General features: G+C 36.8%; 1 protein-coding gene across 3 annotated transcripts; it reads right to left on the bottom strand.

Moving 5' to 3' along the window:
• Positions 1 to 380: 380 nt before the first annotated feature.
• Positions 381 to 20,902, bottom strand: LOC135583735 (protein SHORT ROOT IN SALT MEDIUM 1-like). Of its 3 annotated transcripts, XM_009385653.3 has the most exons (24): positions 20,764 to 20,902; positions 20,321 to 20,419; positions 20,033 to 20,176; positions 15,138 to 15,209; positions 14,886 to 15,041; positions 14,747 to 14,773; positions 14,598 to 14,662; positions 13,641 to 14,330; positions 13,489 to 13,534; positions 12,904 to 12,996; positions 12,751 to 12,806; positions 12,507 to 12,615; positions 11,732 to 11,943; positions 11,539 to 11,602; positions 5,212 to 5,388; positions 5,079 to 5,109; positions 3,798 to 4,981; positions 3,632 to 3,706; positions 3,016 to 3,090; positions 2,526 to 2,930; positions 1,109 to 1,375; positions 964 to 1,005; positions 817 to 879; positions 381 to 696 (listed from the first exon to the last, which is right to left on the bottom strand). In XM_009385653.3, exons 2-24 carry the CDS (start codon positions 20,390 to 20,392, stop codon positions 601 to 603), a joined length of 4,221 nt encoding a protein of 1,406 aa, XP_009383928.2. In that variant the 5' UTR covers positions 20,393 to 20,419; positions 20,764 to 20,902; the 3' UTR covers positions 381 to 600. The 3 variants fall into 3 exon arrangements, with proteins under 3 accessions (XP_009383928.2, XP_065030164.1, XP_065030165.1); XM_065174092.1 differs by having other exon boundaries at positions 14,886 to 15,209; XM_065174093.1 differs by having other exon boundaries at positions 14,886 to 15,209; positions 20,321 to 20,422; positions 20,764 to 20,842.

Here is a 20,902-nt window from a genome sequence, read left to right as displayed (position 1 = left end):
GCGTCGGCGAATCCACACAAATGCTCGTCGTTAAATGAATAATCGTACGTGAATAAGCAGCAAGCAATCCTGCGAGTTGTCAGTGCACGTGTAGTAATGTCATGAACTTTACTGGTTAGCACCAAATCGAATCAGAATAAAATTAGAATCAGTTTGAATTCGATTATGTATATGCACGCAATAAGAACCATTTAAATTGCAATTAGAGGTTGCAGTTAAAACTATAAAATTAGATTTGATGCAACTCGGTTGTATAAGTAGTCATTTTAGTTAATGATCAAGACACACTTACAAACTATTTTATATTCTCCAATTGAATTAAAATTAAATGAAAAGGGGGACTTGTGTGCATCATATGTTTGGAAATCATCACCACCGTATACAAGAATCCAATTCAATTATAATCATAACATTATGAGGTAATCAAAACTTCCAACTGTCTAACAAGATTTTAAAACAATCACTGGAAGAAATCAATTTGCAGAACCATATAATTCAGAGCAAGATTCCCAGCACAACTGAAACTACAAAACAACATATCTCAAAAGCAACTTTAATGTGTGATGATGTCTCAGTTCTCATGATGAGTTGGTTCCTGTTTCAGCGATCTGCAAATGTCAGCCTAACAAGCTTCTTGTAAAAGATGCGATCATCTCTTGCTGAATTGCTTTCCAACAGAGCACTTTGAGCCAATTCCTGGCACACAAGGGTAGGGAAAAATTACATTCAACCTCAATGTTATGCAAGTGATCAAATGAGAAGAAGGACCTGTCACTAATAACAACAAAAAAGGATAAAACAGAACACTGGGCTGACCTTGACATCTCTGTGTGATAAGAATTTACCCAAGTTGTGAAGAATACACCTTAAATCTTGAACCTGAAAAATAAAATTTTAACACAGCGGCACAAAGAAGCTACGTAGCATATTGGTAAGAAATGGAAGAGATCACCGTGATATTACCTTGATATAACCCACTCTGTTTTGGTCAAAAAACCTGAAAGCCTGCAAATGAAGGAGCACATTATAGCATAATCTGCACAAGTAATGCTTGCCCCCCCCCCCCCCCAAAAAAAACCAGACCTCAAAAAATGAAACAACAAATCACCTGCAACAGCTGCTTATCCACAACTGCATCTTTTACATGGACTTCATTCACATCTTTTGAAGAATCTTTGTTTTCATCCTCTACTGAATCTTTCTCGTCTTTTGTAGAATCTTTCTTCTCTTCGGCAATCTGCTTATCTTCCTCCTTGTCAGACTTTTCATTGACCATCGCAACTTTATCAGTACCACTCTCACTCGTAGGCTTGGATTCATCATCTTTTGACATAGCTATTTCTGGCTCAGCCTCTGTTGTATCTGCCTTCGCATCCTACACAGAAGTTTATGAAAATTATAGAAAAGCTCAAAATTCGACATGATTAATTCTGACTATGTCACCTGAAAAAACTAGTGGAAGAAATAGATAATCACACAACTTGAGATAATTTAGCATTCTTGTGACAGTTACAAAGTATCTGAAAATACTGGTTAAAAATTTTAGGTAAAAGCACCTTCAACTTTTGTTGCCAGAAGAGTTGAACGAATGCAGTGAAAAATATAAAATTATAAAGGTCAAAGAATATGAAATTATAGAGGTCTTATTAAAACAAAAATTAACAAAAAATATTATACGGGCAACGAACCTAATTATAAAGACTACAGGAAGCACACAGTCACTTAGCAGAGAATATCTATTAACACTAAAGTAGCCCAACATACTTCTGTTAGTTGATTTTTTCTGCATTACTTTTAGTAGGTATCACTGATAAAAAAAACTATAATAAAATGTCATTGAATAAGCAAGAAGTCATGTAATTAATTAAAGGCACCATGGTGATCCAAGAAATGACCATCAAAAAATTGAAGATGAAGTAGACTTTATGGCCTAGAAATGTTATCAAGAATGCTACTGAGTACTTTATGGGTCAATGAAAGTAGAGCAAATAACAAGCTCTAGAACATCGAAACTGAAATTTATTTGTTGAAGACAATCACCACAACTATACAAAAAGTACAATAATACTAATGAGAAGCATTAACAGAAGAGCAACTACTTCAGTATAGTCGGGACATACCATCTACCCATATAAATGCTCAGATAGATATATGACTTAATTAATAATCAGTCTTTTTCCTACTCTTCTTGCATAAAAAAATACTATGCATGTTAGTTCATGATTAAAAAACTAACAAAGTTCAAATATATTAATATATAACAAGTTATCCAAAGAGAGAAATATGGATCATAACATAGAAAAAACACACAAGTTGCGATTAAAGCCGTGTACTTGTCACTCTCTATTATGAAGAATAGACCTTTGCAAAGCATGTATACGATTTAAGTAACTACCTAAGTTCAGTCACAATCACCAAAATATTACAAATTTATTCAAAGGACAAAAGATAGAACATCAAGAACTTGGATTGAGCAACATATAAAGTCAATAATAAACAGAAATCACTTGTATATTAACACTTGCCTCCCCAACTCTGTTTGAACCAGCATCATCATCTGCTTCCTCTTCTATAATTTCCTCTGGATCTTCATCATCATCCACCATATCGTCATCCACTGTCTTCTCTTCCATTTTAATTTCACCCAAACCAGCTGCAGTATCATCTCCGCCCTTATGTTCATCATTAGTTCTGTCAGATCCACCTTCCTTTTCTAATTTCACAGATTCACTAATCACACTCATGTCTTCATCACTAATCTTGCTAGATGTATCCTCCTTTTCAGGTCTCGTAGATTTACTAACTTGGGAAGCATCACTGGTTTTCGGACGTTTCACAGGCGATTTTTCCTTTACAGTACCCTTCTCAGATTTATCATCCCTTTGTCTTTTCCGATTATTTCTTTTGACAACATATCTTTCACGCAATTTCTAAATATCAAGGAAACACGTATTAGATGGTGTATCAAGACAACATGTATGGGTGTTAATGATAATGGAGAATCCAAACTTATACCTCAAGAAAGGACAAGAGGCGGCAGCCCATCTCAAACTGAAGCATTTCATTAAACGACTCAGCAAACAACGAAAGCTGCATGAACACATTATCAGAGATGGCTAAGACAAAATTACACCACACAAATACAGAAAAACATGGAAAAAAAAGCATATCGAGGGCATATTGACAAACTTGTGCAAGACAAGACAGCTCTGGAAAGGCATATATACAAGAGAAAAGGGAACATACCACACATACTTCAGTTCGATACAAGAACAGTTATGCCAAGTGGCACAAGTTGACAAGTCAGCAAATAAGCCATGCAGAAACATTTTACACCATGCTGAACCATGCCAAGGGTACCAACACAGGAACATGCCAATTTTTGACCTGTACTGGTTGGTAAATGGACAAGCCAATGGTCCAGCATGGTACCTATCATGATAAAGAAAAGGCACACACCACGTTCAAGAAAACAGTAATCCTTGATATGGTATATATGCAATTTTAATCTCTGGAAGGTAATAGCTTGGCAATACTCCTTCCAGTTGGCCACAATACAGCCATATGCAAATGCAGTCATGTTTACAAAGACACTAGCAAACTGAAAAATGCTATTTCACAGTGAACAAACCTCAAATGTACATTCTTCAGTGTCTTTGTCATTATAATCCAAAAGACCACCCAATGAGAGGGACATCGAGCGAAGCTGCAGAAAGTGATCCAAAATGTCAAACTGAAGCAAGTTTGCAGAAGAATTCTGAGAACTTAAAATAAGATATTTTGGTGATTTAACATACTTTAGATCCCTTGACCCGATGGGTTTGAAGAATCAATCCAGGATGCATAGGATGTTCTCTGGAGCCCCCTTTTTCCTTTTCTTTATGAGACTTTGGGTTAGGCTCATGCTTAGCACCTTTACTTTTCTCTTTTTCATCTTTTTTCCTCTCTTTCTTGCCATCTTCACCACCTTCCTTAGATTCCTTTTGCATTGTGTCCTCAGAATCATTGCTGCACTTTGAGCCTCCTTTCTCTACAGTGGAATGGCTATCAACTGTGCAAGTCTCCTTTTTATCTAGCTTCTCATTTGTCACTGTTTTTTCATTCAAGTCTACCTTCTCAACAGAAGGTGCATTAGATTCCTCCATTATCTTATTTTCAGAAAAAATACCCTCAGCCACATCCAATTCCTTCTTTTCAGAATGGTCCTTTACTTCTTTTACTTTGGTTTCTTCAGCATCTTTACTTGAATTTGCATCCTTCACTTTTGTTGCAGGAACTTTTCGTTTAATCACTCTTCTAATGACCTTCTTTTTTCCAGTTGTCTTGATCTCAGAATCCTGCACAATGGCGTCTCCGCCCTGCTCTTTCTTGGCTTCTTCTTTAGGAACTGACTCATCATCAAGCTTCATATCAGTTTGAAATTCAGAAGAATTAGTTGTCTCTTCCTTTTGGGGAGACGTGCTGACGGCTACTTTTGTGACAATTTTCTTTTCCGCAGAAGTTTTAGGATTCAGTGGATCACCTAAATTCTCACCTTCTTGGCTAGCATTTCCATCTTTATATTCTGTTTTATCATCTGACATATCCATTTTCTCATCTTGCTTAGCACATGTGTCCTGCACAGTTGTCGCAATTACCTTCTTAGCAACAGTCTTTCCTTTAACCACCTTCTTAACAATTTTCTTTTTGGTAGTTTTTTTTATCTCAGTCCCCAACTCAAGAGAACCCTCATCATTAAGCAACTTTTCATTGGTTTTGCTTTCTCCAACCACAAGTGCATCATCCTTATGTTCTGTCTGTTTGTCATCTAAGATAGGCCCTTTTCCTTCGTCTTCAGCCACAACCTTTTTGGAACCATCAACTTCATCCTTAGTCTGATAATTGGTCTTAATGTCACCCATATCATCTTTAACCAAGTAGTCTTCACCCTTCAGACTTTTGTCAGGACTATCATTTACAGTTTTACCAAGACTATTATCCCCTGAGAATGTGATAACAATCATAAGCATCAAACAGTTGCAGCAGAAGAGAAAGCTCTTGGGAAGGAGCAGGCAGAAGTAAAAGGAATCTTGATATACCTTTATCAGCTTCCTTCTTTTCTCCAGATTTCTAGAACAAAAAAAAAGAGTAATGGGTTTCAATTAAATAAATTCATACATAGATAGCAAAAATACAAAAAAGATTGGGACAGCAATGAATACGAAAAGAAACCTTCTCCTGCTTCAAAGCCAGTTGTCGTTCCCTCTCTGTTGTCTCCTTCTTGTGCGCCAACCACTGGCTTTGCCATAGATCCAATGATGGAAGGCATTCTGATAAGTTTGGTACAAATAATACAGTGACTTCCTTATGGCTGAAGAGTCCATCTTTGCCAACTCTATTATAGTGCATCTGACCAAATTATAGAAAGTCAGCATGCCAAAAGTCAGATTTCACGGAAGCAATAAAAGAACTGTCATCCTATCATGTCCCCCAGAAGGGAGCGGCATAGAATAGATTATGAACGTAATGTATCACAAAAAATTATTTGGTCAGATCTTACAAGGACTTACAAGCAACACTAAAGCTAATGATGTCTCATATATGGTCACACAGCTCCAACGAGCATAATAGCATCAGTAAATAGCCAGAACTGTAAATGAAGAAGCATGACAGAGTAGGACACTCTAAAAAGGAACATATGGTTCTTGTAAAGTAAATGAAAAGTGAATACTATACCAATCTCCAAGATATACTCATCTAACTCCCTGGGCATTAGTGGATGCAATATTATTTGCAATTGCTAAAAGAAAATTATTAAATTGAAGAGGACATAATAGATTAGTAAAATCAATAAATTGCAACAAGTATGACAAAATCAATGTACATTCTTGAGGCCCAAAGGTGTCATCTGAAACTAACCAAGCTATGTAACACTGGAATTGTATTGTTGATTCAATAGTTAAAAAAAATTGAAAATGCAAGGCAACAACCAAAAGAGATAGGCAAAAGATTGTCCAGTAGAGAAATAAAGCATAATAAAAAATTTGAGGAATACCAGGAAGATTAATGATGAAATTGAGAAACTAAAATGCCCAAAAGATTCAAAATAAAAAAAGAAACACAAGCAATGAAGCAAGCATATTAACTTCTATGGGGAAGCTAAAGCAGCCAAACAAGACAGCAACGACAGATATAGATGCCATCTAGATAAACACCAAATTATATTTCAGATAACATGAAAACATAATCACAAGAGTGAGCACGAGAAGCCAGGTGATACCAAGAAAGAAGACAATTTAATATAGAGACTAGTCTTCATGCAACAAATAAGAAGTTCTTAGTGTTTTCATGTTACCTATTGTAATATAATTCTCACTTCAGGACTTCAGGTAAGATTAGGCATTTGGATTATATTTTTTTTCTTCCTACTATATTGTCTCATTTACATAAGTATTTTTTTACCATTGGCACCGACATCTAGGATTTACAGGAAAAATAGACCAAAAGTAATCAAAAATTGTGAAATGAATTGCATTTTGCAAATAAGGACAAATCCGTCCCTTTAATTTTACAACAAAATGACATACCATCTCATAAATTTTCAACCAATATAAAACACCAACCCACCAAGTTTTGAAGCTTCAGTTCTGGTACAATACCAGTTCCAAATTGGCTACCCCAACAGAATATTGACCAGTACCCAATTGGTGCTGATCACCACAAAAATAGCTCGATATGAAGTCCACTTCTTCCTACCGTCTTCAGTTCTCTTTACTATCCCTTAGCCATGACCATCATCTAAGGACTTGTGAAGAACTATCTAATGCTACCAAACACCAAAGCTAACTAACTAAAATCACATATCGTTGAAGGGTTAAGGCAGTATATATGCATAATTTTAAACTAAGTTCAACTTTTAACTGCTTGGAATAAAGCATTCAAGTTCAATTCAGTCTAGTACACTGATCATCCCGACATCAGTACATCCATGTACCACTTGATGCTTTGACCGGTTATACCAACCATAAAGGAGGTATTAACATGAGGTCTCAAATGTCACATCCTATGTCAACCCCGATTTATTTTATAAGCACAAATAACTGGTGTCACCGAATCCAAAATAAATAAAAATTTTGCACAATAACAACAATGAGAAAAATAATAGGGTCTCAACAACTACATCAGACTGTTGAATGAAAAACACAGCCACTGAAACTCTAGCAAAATCTAGAAGTATTTAGAGAACGAACTTAATTATCACTGATCAAGAAATCATAAAGTAACATAAGCACATGGTGTACAAGCAACACAAGAAACAAAAGATTTTTAATCAAGTAATAAAAAACCTGCTTGACCAGTCAAAATGTATTGGTGTTTGCCAGTCTGGCAGCCAGTTGTACTGCTAATGAACTGACATTTTAATCCTTGCTCTTGATTACCAACATCCAGCAGTCAATCTATTAATCTGACTTTTATAAATATATAATTCATGCAGGTCAAAGGATTCATCATTTCTTATCATGAGGCCTAACATCGTTAATATAATGGCATTTAATCAATCCAGTATTAAAAATCAAATTTGGATAATTGCCGAGAAATTACAAGTGGTTTGTGCCAGACAAGCACTGAGAACCCCAACTTTTATTTGTAAAGTTCCTAACAAATTCAAATTACAGATTCAATCAAGAGGATACAAAGCTTACTTCCCCTTCCCTAGCCTCTCCCTTTTAATACCCAACATGCTCCGTTTGCAACACTTCTCATTGTCATTTTCTCCAAAGATCCATTACATCAACCAATTGGAGCCAGTTAAAATTTTATCATAACACAACCCAGTGATTTAAAAAGCGCTAGGCGCCAAAAGGCACCAAGGTCCACAAACGCCCGAGGCGCTAGGCGCTCGCCCAGGCGCTCGCCCGAGCGAAGCGAGGCGCTAAAATATAAAAATATATAATATAATTAATAATTTCAAATAAATAAAAATTAACAACATTAAAATCAAAATAATATATTATTAATCTATTAACAAAAAATTAATCATCGAGGAAGCAGCGGCGAGCGGCGGCAGCAACAGCGGCGAGCGGCGGCAACAGCAGCGGCGAGCGACGGCAGCGACAGCGGGAAAGGGAAAGGGAGCGGAAGGCACGAGCAGCGAGAGGGCTCGCGGGAGGCGCGAGCAGCGGGAGGGCTCGAGGGAGGCGCGAGCAGCGGGAAGGCTTGCGGGAGGGCTCGCAGGAGGCGCGAGCAGCGAGAGGGCTCGCGGGAGGCGCGAGCAGCGAGAGGGCTCGCGGGAGGCGCGAGCAGCGGGAGGGCTCGAGAGAGGCGCGAGCAACGGGAAGGCTCGCGGGAGGCGCGAGTAGCGGGAAGGCTCGCGGGAGGCGCGAGCAGCGACAGCGGCGAGCAGCGGTAGCGGGAGCAGGAGCGACGAGCAGCGAGATCGCGATCGGGATCGGGATCGGCAACGGTAGCGGCGGCAGGTTAGGGTTGGGTAAGGGTTAGGGTTGGGGGTATATCGGTTTAGTTGGTTCGATTGAACCAACTAACAATCGAACCAGACCTAAAAATCTGGTTCGGTCGCCTGGTTTAACCCAGGCGCTCGCCCGAAGCGCCCGACGCCTGGGCTCGGGCGAGCGCCTAGGCGGCGCCTCTTTGAAGTGAGGCGCCTGGACATGAAGCGAGGCGCTCGGGCCTCGCCTCGCCTCGCCCGAGCGCCTAGGCGAGCGCCCGAGCGCCTATTGAAATCACTGACACAACCTTAGAACCATGGTATTCAGTACCGAATGGTACCACCTGGTACGGGCGGTACATACCAGTCCGACAGCATACCGGTACGCAGACCGTCCGGTACCGCTACAGTACTACAGTATTACACTGTAGCAGTGCTACAGTGCTACAGTGATATATTTGTTACATTCTATGATGCAAGCAAGTAATCCATGTATGGAGTTGGTTAAAAATCTTATCAAAATACAATCCTAGAAACTAATGTATAATCTTTACTCTTGAAAGATCAATAATGATTCTATAATTAGTAACCATCGGAGAAGAGCTATAGTAGGGTGCTCACCTGTATTATCACAACCAGTATGAGCAATATCATTCGAAATTAAAATCCTTATTACATTCTAGAATGCAAGCAAGTAATCCATGTTTCAGTATGGAGTCAGTTAAAAATCTTATCAAAATACAATCCTAGAAACTAATGCATAATCTTTACTCTTGAAAGATCAATAATGATTCTATAATTAATAACCATCGGGGAAGAGCTACAGTAGGATGCTCACCTGTACAACAATTATCCTTTACAGTCTGCGATGTAAGTAGAGTAATAAATGTTTCAACTAAATAATATTTTATATTTCTTGATCCATGTCAACTTTCACTCATCAAAATCAGCTGTATTTTTATATTTTTGATTGAACATGCTAATGTCACTAGATCAGTTGATTACCTGCACCTGCTATACAAAGTAATATAAAGTTATATTCATTGCAAAAAAAACTACCCAATCCACAACTAATATGCTTCGTGTATTTTTATAAGGTCATCACTTCCGCTTGGACCTGGTAATTCTTTGTTTGTTATTTTTTTTATATTGATGCATTCAGGTAGTAATACTCATGTAAAAAATGAATGTGGTGTGGACAAAAAGAAAGGATACCTATCAGTCCACTGGTTAGTGAACGTGGCAATACAATAATGCAAAGAGGAGTTCAATCAGAAAGGGAGTCTAAAAAGACCATGTTAGTTGGAATAAAGAATGTTTGAAGGTCCTTGATTTGACTTATAAATAGAGCTCGATAACCAGAAACAACTAACGGCTGTTGGAAACTGCAGCTTAATGTTATTGTGATTCATTTTTACGGTGAGCCTTCTATGTGCACTATAATTTTTCTGCCTTATGGTTTCCTGCTCTATACATTGAATTTTTTTATTTTTTCCAATTCTCTAATTATACCACTTGTACCAGGGTAGTTATCCATATTTTAGAACATCCAATTCAAACCTTATTGTTAGTTATCCTGTACCCAAAAGCCATTTTTTTCCTCCAGAATGTTCATGTTGCATTTTAGGCCATTCCTCAAATAGAAACATTAATTACTCTGATGATATCATAGATTGTAAGTTGTAATCATTGTCTTACAGGTTTTGCTATTCTGAGACCTGGCTGAAAAAAATCTTTCTATGTACAGAGGTAAGGCTGCATAACTTAATCCTCTCTAAGCCCTGCATTGGCAGGAACCTTATGCACTGATTTTGCCCTTTCTTTTATTAGCATCTGAAACACAATATGGTTCTCACTATGTTTGACGTGTTGGGCAAATTCAAAATAAACCCTAAAACCTAAACCTTAAACCAACCTAATGTCCGTCTAAAAGAAATGGTTAATGTTCCAATACATCTTGCCATCCTTCTAAAAACTTAATACAAGAGTAACTTCATGTCAGCAATAGTCATCTATGTTGACTATGTTTTGGACAAATATGGACAACAGATAAAGCCCTTACAAAAGTCACATGCACCACAAAGTGGATCAAGAGAGATAAAAACAACACAAATAGTAATTTAGAAAGGTGCATTACAAGGAAGAAGAAGAATCAAATTAAATAATGATGCTATCTTTTTTCAAATTAAGTATATGGCATAAGAGATTCCAAGAACTAGGTGTTATATTTAATTAAAAAGTGCCATATAATAAAGGTTGTTCATTGTTATAGGCAGAAACATGGAGAATACCATTGGATAAGACTGACCTTCTCTTGACTAAAAGAACTTCCAAGTAGATGTTTAAGAGATTCATTAACATTATCATATAAAGACTAAACAAGGAAACTTGAGATCAAGCATAGTTCGTTTTGATGTTGATAAAATTATTTAAATCAGGCTTCAGAACAAAACATGAATATCAAGAATAGTTATAAATGAATTTTGAATACAAGGTCATACCCTAAGATAACAATTGACAAGGATGCTCGTTATGATTATTGATACCATAAGAATGTAGACAAGATTTTTTAAAGGATGTTTTTTAAGAGTAAAAAAATATTAATTACAGCCGAAGAAATATATAAGTAAACAACTTTAATGTATATATGATCCATCAGAAGCTAACAAAAGCATAATCAACGACTTTCATAGATAGCCTGAATGTAATATGACCAAAGCACATTACATAAATAACATTGCAAGTGAAGAAACACAGCTCAGAGCTGTACAGCCAGAAAGCAGTGCAGATGCAGCAATGTCACCAAAATATAATGCAACATCATAAATATGAAATGTTCAGTGCAATCAAAACTAGCCATTCATAAAGACAAACAAAAGTGAATCCAAGCAACAAGATTCTTTTGAGTCTATAGATGAATACTAATATTTAAAAGAACAAACACAGTCATAAATTTGTGAAGTCTATCAGATGTTGGCTTGTGATAAAAAAATGAATTTAAGAATTACAAGATAATTTCTAGAACTGTAACTTTCATCAGACATGCCCCATGGAAAATAAAACAAAAAAACAAATACTTCAAAGTTCGGGTGAGACATAACTGTAAACTATACCTCAAGAAAACGATTCCAATGAAGGCATTTATGTAGGTCGAGTTGAGTTGCATGCTTGACATGTCTGTCCAAGAAGAAGAGCATTTCTTATTTCAGGCTCTAATACAATAGCAAATTGTAAATATGTCCTACAAAAATACCCTCTGCAAACAACAGGAAATGTACATAATGTATCAATACAAAAGTACCACACCTAATAGCTGTCTGAATTAAAGAAGAATCATTAACTTGAGGATCCCCATCTAAAGTCACATGTGATGGGCCTCCAATTGCCAGAAAAGAACGATCCTTCTTCAGAACTGCAAATTTAAGGATGTTGTTGAAGTGAACAATCCTCTCATCAGTGTCTTTCTCCAAGCACAACTCGTTCAGAGCTTCACAACTAATTCCACTCATCAAAATAACCTGATAAGGAAAGAACTTCAGCTTAGCAAAAGAGAACAGGCCCAGCATGAAATTTTTAGTTCAAAAGATCCAACAACAACATAATGCAACCACACTTTGAGCATAGTTGGAACATATCTTTTGACAACATTGTCAAACTGAGAGCAGTTTTATAACAATGCTCGTACAAAAATTAAAAGTACTGAATTTCAAGAATGCATATTACCAACAGAAAAATGCAAATTAACTCAACCAACATACATTTTACACAACAGAAAACATCTAAGTTTTAAGAGGGGTCTGCTAGCGGCATTTAGATAGAATTCTACAAGAAATTTTGCAAGATAACTGACAAGCATAGCATGAGCACAAATATAAGAATTAGCAAGTCATGAAGAAGTAAACATTTGCTTTTTTAATATTAGTCCTCGTTAATTAGTATGCTTGAATATGCATAAAAGCAGCAACCAATCAATGCACAGAGACAAAATGAGTAACAGATAAAAAGGTATTAGTATATGATAAAATTTACACATGTATAACAAATGACGAAAATGATTTTGCAAACAAGTATTCAGATCTACCTTTGTGTTCCAAAGAGTTTTCACACCCTTGGGCTTCAGTGGTTCATCCAATAAAACTGACCCTTTTTCTTCACTTTTATCTTCTACATCTAAGAAATCATGCTCAAAGCTGCAAGAGGAAATTAACACATCAAAAACACAGATGTATCCTATCAAAAGTTCATTTATATACATAAATAGAACAAACAGATTTAGAAAAAGCAACTCAAATAACCAAATGGCAGAAATATGAATATACAAGTACCTGACAGGAGTATAAAGTGAAAGATTCAAGGTTTCTCTCGGCCAGTTCACAATTGCCTGTAAAAAGAATATAATTGCAGCATTTGTATGCAACTAATAAAAGAATTGATGTGTCTTAATTTATTCAAAAAACAATGTAGGATGCATGTTGAACCTTTGAGAAATCTGGAGCTATAGCGAGCCTAGGATATCTCTTGCTCAAAGACAAGTAATCCCTTTCAACGTCCACCAAGCAGAAAGGATAAACCTGCCAAGGCCACTTCAAATATTACATAATATAAACATATCCATCCCAGCAATTTTATTAAAAAAATAATCCAGGTGATTTTCTTTATAAGAGCAGAGAAGAAAAAAAAATTCAAATCTCAATTATACATCATACAAAAATCACTGCAATATTGCTATTTATGCACTGGCGGTGTTTGGTAAGTTTGCACAAGCTAATGAGTCAACCAAAGGAAGAATTGCTGGAACAAGCACAAAGAACACAATGAATAGAGACTCCAGCAACTTGAAAAAAAAAATAAAGTCCAAGCAAGAAGCAAAAGATGAGAACTAGGCTAGAAAATGAAGGAACCAGATTGTCAATGTTAGGTTTATATGCATATAGGGTTACGGTAGCTAAGAGATTTCCTGAACTGCTGATAGAACAAAAGTTATCTGGCCAACTTGGCATCACATTGTCATGGTTGCTCAACCTACATCAGAAATGAACACAGTTCATGATTTTTTTTTTTACCTTGCAGATGTATTCTCTCTTTTTTTCTTTAACAGGTGAACGATGCCTTCAGTACCAAACAACAAACAAGTTAGTTGAGAAAGCTGCAACCATAGAGCAGCAGCAAACTGTTTATAGCTACAGCAGGGCATAAAAATATCATGAAGGTCCACCTATGCACAGCCTCTCGATGTGGCGAGACCCGACGCGGTGTGACTCGACGTACAGCCTTCTCGTCCTTTATCAAAGAAGAGCCTCGACGATCTCTAGTAGTTCTTGGAGGTGTCCGTTCTCGCCTTGAGTCAGGTCCATGCTTGCGGTCTCGTTCTCTCTCCTTGTCCCGCCGTTCCCGAAGGCGTTCCCTTTCGCGTTCCCTTTCACGTTCCCTTTCGCGTTCCCTTTCACGTTCCCTGTCCCTTTCTCGTTCTTTCTCTCTCTCCCGCATCAGTTCTCTACGGCGTTCTTCCTCTCTTATCTCAAGCTCTCGGCGGTAGGCATTTCGATCATCATTTCTTTCATCCACCATGGAGACTCCAAGGGTTGGATGGGTACGAGACAAGACATTCGCTTGATAGTTAGACTCGTGTGGTGGACCAAGAATACCCTTTCCTGCAGCGTAATCCCGACCAGGAGGCAAACCCACCCCATAAGCAGCATTTGATGACCCCTGAACATACATGAGGTCATCAACATTTCTCCTCGGAGCTCCCCCTAAAATGGAAGCTGCAACTTGTCCACCGTAAGAAGTAGCACCATAAACACTTAATCCACGTGGATCAGCATCCGTCCTTGCACCATATGAGCTAATTTCTTGTGAACCATGATGACTAGGCACAGTCCTTGCTGCAAAGTATTCATCTTGTCTGCCAGAAATGTATGTTCTACTCAGTGCAATAGGATTCAATAATATTCACTACAAACAAAGCAGTGAATGGAGATGCATTCATTGCCATCAACAATAACATAAAAGGTTGTGGGCGGACAAGAGTGGCATATCAGAACAATTATTTTCTATGTAGAATATAATTCATGCCCACATATAATAGTTGAAACTTGAAACTACGAAAGGCACATGACAACCCAGAAAAAAAAATCAACATTCTCTCCTATAAGCACATAAGCATAGGTACCTCATGTCTGAACCAGATTGCAGTGATTGTGCTTTCAGCATTTGCTGTTGTCGAAAGAGTGATGCCTTGAGAAATTGAACAGCAGGATGATCAACAATAATTCCATAGAAATACAAAGATAACAGAATAAAATCCTACTGATTCAGTACCTGGTCCATCTGATCATGCAACTCAGCCTGGACAATAAAATTCAAAAGTGGTTACTCACAAATAAATTCAATAACAAAGATGGCTGTCATTTACACAAACAACAATTTAGTGAACAGCAACAAATCAAAAAAGACAAACCTGATGACGGCTGCCGAGGGAGACAGAATCAAGGTATCTTCTCGCAGAATCACTCTGCAATTCCCTACCAACAAAAGCACCCTGATGTTCACCATAGTGCCTCCTATCTGTTAGAGCATAATCAGGATTTTTTATTGCTGAAAACTGGTCTCCTTTCTGGGAGTACGCACGATTAGTAGCAGAAACATAGTCATCAGTTGTGATTCCCATGCTAGAACCAAGATTTGCAGAAGAAAACTTGGATGATTCTACCAGCACAGATGGGTAAGCAGATCGACCTTGCAATGTGGATGGAACTGCTTCTTTACCACTCACTCCACCAACCTGTTCCACAAGAGATGCTTCAAAAGTTATATATGCATGATGCAAGATAGCTACATAAATACAATATGAACTACACTTTCAAATTATACTATATATTGATAAGAAGAGGCTCAGTGCAACATTGTGATGACAAATGTGGTGTCTGAGGGTTCAAACTACATATATTATTTTTATCACTCAAACTCATGTCACCCAAATCATAAAGAAGCAACCTTTTATGGAGCAAAAAATATAGATGACTAATATAAAAAGATGCTCTTGGTAAAATAAACCAATAAAATTGAAGTTTCTCCTACTTTTGAAAAAAAAATTAAACAATGAATAAAGAAAAACAAAAGGAAAAATGTTTTTTTTTTATTTTTGCATTTTATTTTCTTTTTCACTTTTAAATTATTTTGACCAACATTGTCAATCTAGTGATGGATCTCCTTCATACAAGTATAAGAAAAAAGAGAAGCTAAGAAATGTCTCTTTCGGAATATAGAAAATTTAAAAAAATCATAGTATGGAGAGCTGAGAACATAATCAGAGTTAAAAATGAAATAAAAAGTAGCATACCAACTTTACAAATCCAAACTTCTATTGCAACATGCTTTATATAATTAACAGCATAATTATTGAGATGAAATATAATTTCCAAAACGAATTGCTGAAGTTTCTATTATCAAATATTAAATGTAATTTCTTGTATATTCTTTTTAAAAATTCTCATATATGTTGCATAATTAAAGTGACTTAATTATTTAAATTAAGTTGCTCCTTGATGAAGTCATATGAATTACGAAAAAAAATCATTCAGTATGATCCTAAGATGACTACTAATACTTACAAAAATAATCACATAAAAATAATCACATACCAACAACTGTGTTGTAACAATCCAAGCAGTTTTCAAAGTTAACTATATGCAATCTTCTTAACAAAGGTTACTGGGCCATGTGCCACATGGATACTGGTCCCAGCTAGAACCAAATCACAGCACAATTCAAATGGCAAACATGACATGAAGCTTTTGTAGAAGTCTCTTTATGTACATAATTCTAGTAATCCAAAGCACAATATGGTAGACGCAGAACGAGAGCAAAAAATATAATAGGTGCAAGCATAGCAGCAATTAGGCTCACACAATTCAGCTGCCATGGACCTCAGTTTGCAAACAAAGTGCTGAGCCTCCTGCCAATTGCAAATCCTCATTGCCATCTCCTATTGATCAAGCTTATTAGGTTTACAATTTGATCAATTGACCCACCAATTCATCCAATGATGTGTTTTTAACTGGATTGATGTTGGATGTGAATTTGATAACCATGCATGAACCACTTTCATTATGAGTGTGACTCCTAAGCAAGGTTCACAATTTTGTACGGTACCAACGTTTCAAGCTCAGCTCTGCGTTGTACATTATAAGCGAGACCCCAGACGCTCGATGTATATATATATATATATATATATATATATATATATATAAGTTAAAAAAATAAAAAAAAAGGGCGACGTCGCCTCATTTCTTCTCCTCGCGAAGCCTCGACGACGTCGTCGAGGCTGCTTCTCCCCGCACGAATGAGAAGTCGCAAACAAAGCCAAGGCTTCATTGCCTCAGACGAGGAGGCAATATCTCATCTGCGGCATCCGACGAGGGACGGCGACGACGAATCAGGTCATCGAGGGAGAGCAACGCCAAATCTCCAGGTTCTTCCTTTTATTCTTCCTTTTCTTCCTTCTCCCTCGGCTAATATCATCCAGTAGCGAGCAGCAACGGTCAAAATCGATCGTTATAGAACGATTTTGGGCGGTAATGGGGCGGAAATAACCCCAATCGACGATAACACTCAATAGCGGGCGGTCCACATACCGATCTGCTGGCGGACCAATACGTACCGCCCGATACGGACATTATCATTTGAAATTAAAATCCTTGCTCCTAAGCATAGTAAACCCTGTTGATTGGCTAGGGTGGATGATAATCCTTTTTTAAATCTATCATAAAACTCTTTAATCCTTTTCTTTTCTTAGTGTCAATACCACAACCAAAACCATTTTTAATTAAATTATTAAAAATTATTAAACATGCATATCGATTAAGACTTTAATTTTTATTAGCATATTTATTTATTTTTTATTGGAAAATTTAAGTACCAAAACATGAGTCAAGTATCTACCTAATAGACATATAAAGCAAGTAGTAACATCGGGAGTTTTTGTTTTAGAAGATAAAATGTGTAACATTTGTTTCACCTAGGGAATTAATCGGATTGTTGCAAGCAAACTGAGCGAGATGTGCGTTGGATGAAGGAGCGATCTCATATCGAGCAATCCTATTGGGAATAATGAGGGCATCTTTGAATACTCAGTTTTATATCTAAAGCAAAGTTTCCAAAAAACCGCTAAAGTCTCAGCAATAACTGCTATACGAGATTGTATTGATTGGTTGAAAGCCCTGAAAGAGAATATTGTTCTAGGTGGGATTATGTCAGTAGGTACCAGTTCAAAAAAAGTTTAAGCACCATTCAAGGAAAGACAAAAACATTTATTTGGAAATCAAGAGAGGAATCTATTCGACATAGAAATGAGAGAGATTTTGTTACACCATAGATAATCATTTTGTTCACCTTCTGATTTAAATTTATCCTTAATCTAATTAAAAATATCTGAACTTGATTTAAAAAGATCAAGTAGACACGAGTGTCTAAAAAAATTCAGATTGACCAATATGATGCATGCGAAGGTGCATGCAATTTCAAAATCTAAATTTTTGGGGGCATGCAATTTCAAAGAAGGAAGAGGAATGAGGACGATAGAGGAGTGGTAGCAGCAGCTCCTAGGTGCATGTACAGGGAAGAGGGATCGCATTCCTATGAAATAGTTTTTTTTCTTTTTTTTTTATTGATCAGATAGAACTGTTTCATGAGGCAATCCACACATTGTTTCATGCCCAGACCAGTACATACCGCTCATTTCATACCAGTTCAGGCGAAACCTTAGTCCATGAGCAAAACCTTTATTGGATACTAATCTATGATCTTGCTTTACCATGGGAAAAATCTTATGTCTAGTATTTTCAATTCTACACATATCAAGAAAGAAAGAAATGTAAATTCTATTATAGTCAACTCTACCATCTTAGTCCCCTAAAACAAAATGTACTTCTCTCTATTGAAATATATATCATTTTGCAGAAAAAAAAATGCTGTTATGAGTAAATCCCTATTCCAACACACAGAAGGGTCATTACTTCTAAGCAAAGTGCACTGGTGAGTAATAATAAACGACATTTTGGAGACTCATCCCATGGTAGATCTATGTAGTAGGAATCATGCAATTTTCACATCAGTTCTTGACAATTAAGAATTATGATAAGCAAAGTTATGGCACAGAGAATCACTTGTGAACATGGAGAAAAAAGAGAGGAGTAGGAAAAATAGAGAGGACAAGAAGAAGAGGAAAAGGGAGCAGGGGGCCAGCGATAGGTGGGTGAGACAACAGCGGGGAGCAGCCTAGTGACAATAGCTGTTGTGAAGCACAAGGGAGGCGCAACGAGACATTACGAGGGAGACCGAGAGAGAGAGAGAGGTTAACCCTAAACAAAAAGAAAAAAGTTGAATGGGACTGAACCACTCAAAAAAGGGTTTATTCACTGTTACGCTGATAAAGACTACAAGCAGAGTTTAGAACCTCGACACAAAAAAAATGTACGTCTAAATATTTCTAGTATGGTGGAAAAATTTTGGTACTTGCATATTGATTAATCATTAATATCATATCAAATTATGAATACATTCACACTGTATCTATAACCAGAATATTAAATGATGAATAAAGTATACCGATTCAGAAAAACTTTGTATTGCCACGAAGACCAAACAATCTACAATTGATAACCGGAGAATCAAAATGATTTAAATAGTCAATCCTTCCAATTCAATGGCTTTTAGGCAAAAGAAAAAGTGTCATGTTAGATGACCAATTGGGCCAAGTTTTATCACTTGTAGCGCCTTGTAGCCTGCAAGCAATTGCCAGATTTTTTTTCACTACACAGAAAATAAATGACACCATATTTGTTAGTATTAAGTTGCATTATCTTTTTCTTCTATGAAAAGAATTAGTTACTAGTTAGGATGGATAAAGAAAATGAAATGCTAGACCACATACACAAGAAAACTTTTGATCAGACATTCTCCAGTCATGTTTGAATACATGCAAAAGACATTTGGGTCAAGATTTGATCACCACATTAGTTTAACAACCGTTCACTCATGCACAAGCACAAAAGATATGTTATGATGTGACCTTCTTAGAAGTATCACTGGTAATTTAAAATCTAGCCAAGACAGTATCATTAAAACCTACTCCATGGTCAAAAATTACAACTACAATGGGTATATTCATGAATATTCTTGCAAGCAAGTATTCTCACACACAACACGGCAAAAATGGTGTTCCAAAATCAGCAACTTAATAACAAATTATCGAAAAAAATTATAAAAATACCTAGCAGAAGGTTCAAAATACAAATCAGAAAAGGTCCATTGCTAAGAGTGATAAATCTCAAAAACACAGAAAAAGAAGTTTAAAAATTAGTAACAAAATAAGAGGCTCTCAGAAAATGTAGAACAAATTGTGAAAGAAGGTTCATAATACAAATCACAAAAACTACTGCAAAGAAGGTTTAAACTTCGTAGAAGGTTTCACAAAATATACTGATTGTTTTGTTTAAAGAACAGTTCTAAGAATCAATGGTAAAAAGATATTATCAAGATGCAATAGATCGAAAAGAAAAAAATTTACAGATATAATCTATCGTATAAGCGGCTCAAGGACAGCACCTGTTGAACATTGCTTAAACCAGATGAACCATAGACAGAAGCATATGGTCCTCCATATTGAGGTGCTTGTGAAGAATAGGTTCTATACGAGTTCATATCTGTATCTGAACCACCAACAGGGTTCCCAGTATAACCACTACCGGGCTGCAACAACGATATCACATTAAAAGGTGATAAACGCAAAAGAAAGACGAAAGAATACTCAAAAGCAACAACAACAAAAAGTTTAGCAAATGCTTCTATTTGATCTACTAAATCAATTAATAACAGAATGAAAATTAAGCTCACAATGTGCCCATATGCCTGTGAGGAACCGTAAGGCTGCTGCCCATACGGATTATTCCCCTTGGAAGGATACATCTTCCTTCCTCTCGCAGCAAAACAATCCTGCTTCAAGCACAAATTTTGATCTTTATCGCATAATAGAATACACAGAATACAGAAATTTGGATAAACATAACGCCGTCGAGGTACGAAACAAAACCCTAAAGCAAGATGATGTTGGTTTTAAATGGATTAAACGAAGATACAATCCCTAGAAATCAATTTTTCTTTCAAGATGCTAAAATATCAATTGCATCAAACAAAGGGATTTAACTCAATCTCATTAAATACATAGGAAAAGAAATCCTTCAAATCCATCTATCTCAATCCCCCCAAAAGTTCGAAGAAAAAGAGGCGACGAATTTGGGGACCAAGAATAATGAACGATCCAGAAGAAAATATCTGACCTCGTGGAAGAGAGCGGCACGACGAGGAACCAATCAACCGTCTCAAGAGACGGAAAGCGGCGGTGAAGATTAGGAAGGGCGGGTTCGGCGATGGAGCGAGGAGGGGTTTTGGGAACGGAAGAGGACTGCTGCAATCTTT

The sequence above is a fragment of the Musa acuminata genome, chromosome BXJ3-11 (assembly GCF_036884655.1).
Source record: "Musa acuminata AAA Group cultivar baxijiao chromosome BXJ3-11, Cavendish_Baxijiao_AAA, whole genome shotgun sequence".
NCBI classification, from domain to species: domain Eukaryota; kingdom Viridiplantae; phylum Streptophyta; class Magnoliopsida; order Zingiberales; family Musaceae; genus Musa; species Musa acuminata.
This window is presented reverse-complemented; position numbering and strand designations above follow the sequence as displayed.

What these genes read in the sequence shown, in the direction of transcription:
- LOC135583735 (XM_065174092.1), bottom strand. Translation starts at nt 20,392, where the DNA reads ATGTATCCTTCCAAGGGGAATAATCCGTATGGGCAGCAGCCTTACGGT. An exon ending in TTAATTCAGACAGCTATTAG is followed by an intron (nt 11,603 to 11,731) that starts GTGTGGTACTTT and finishes CTTCTTGGACAG; the next exon opens with ACATGTCAAGCATGCAACTC. An exon ending in ACAGAGTGGGTTATATCAAG is followed by an intron (nt 880 to 963) that starts GTAATATCACGG and finishes TTTATTTTTCAG; the next exon opens with GTTCAAGATTTAAGGTGTAT.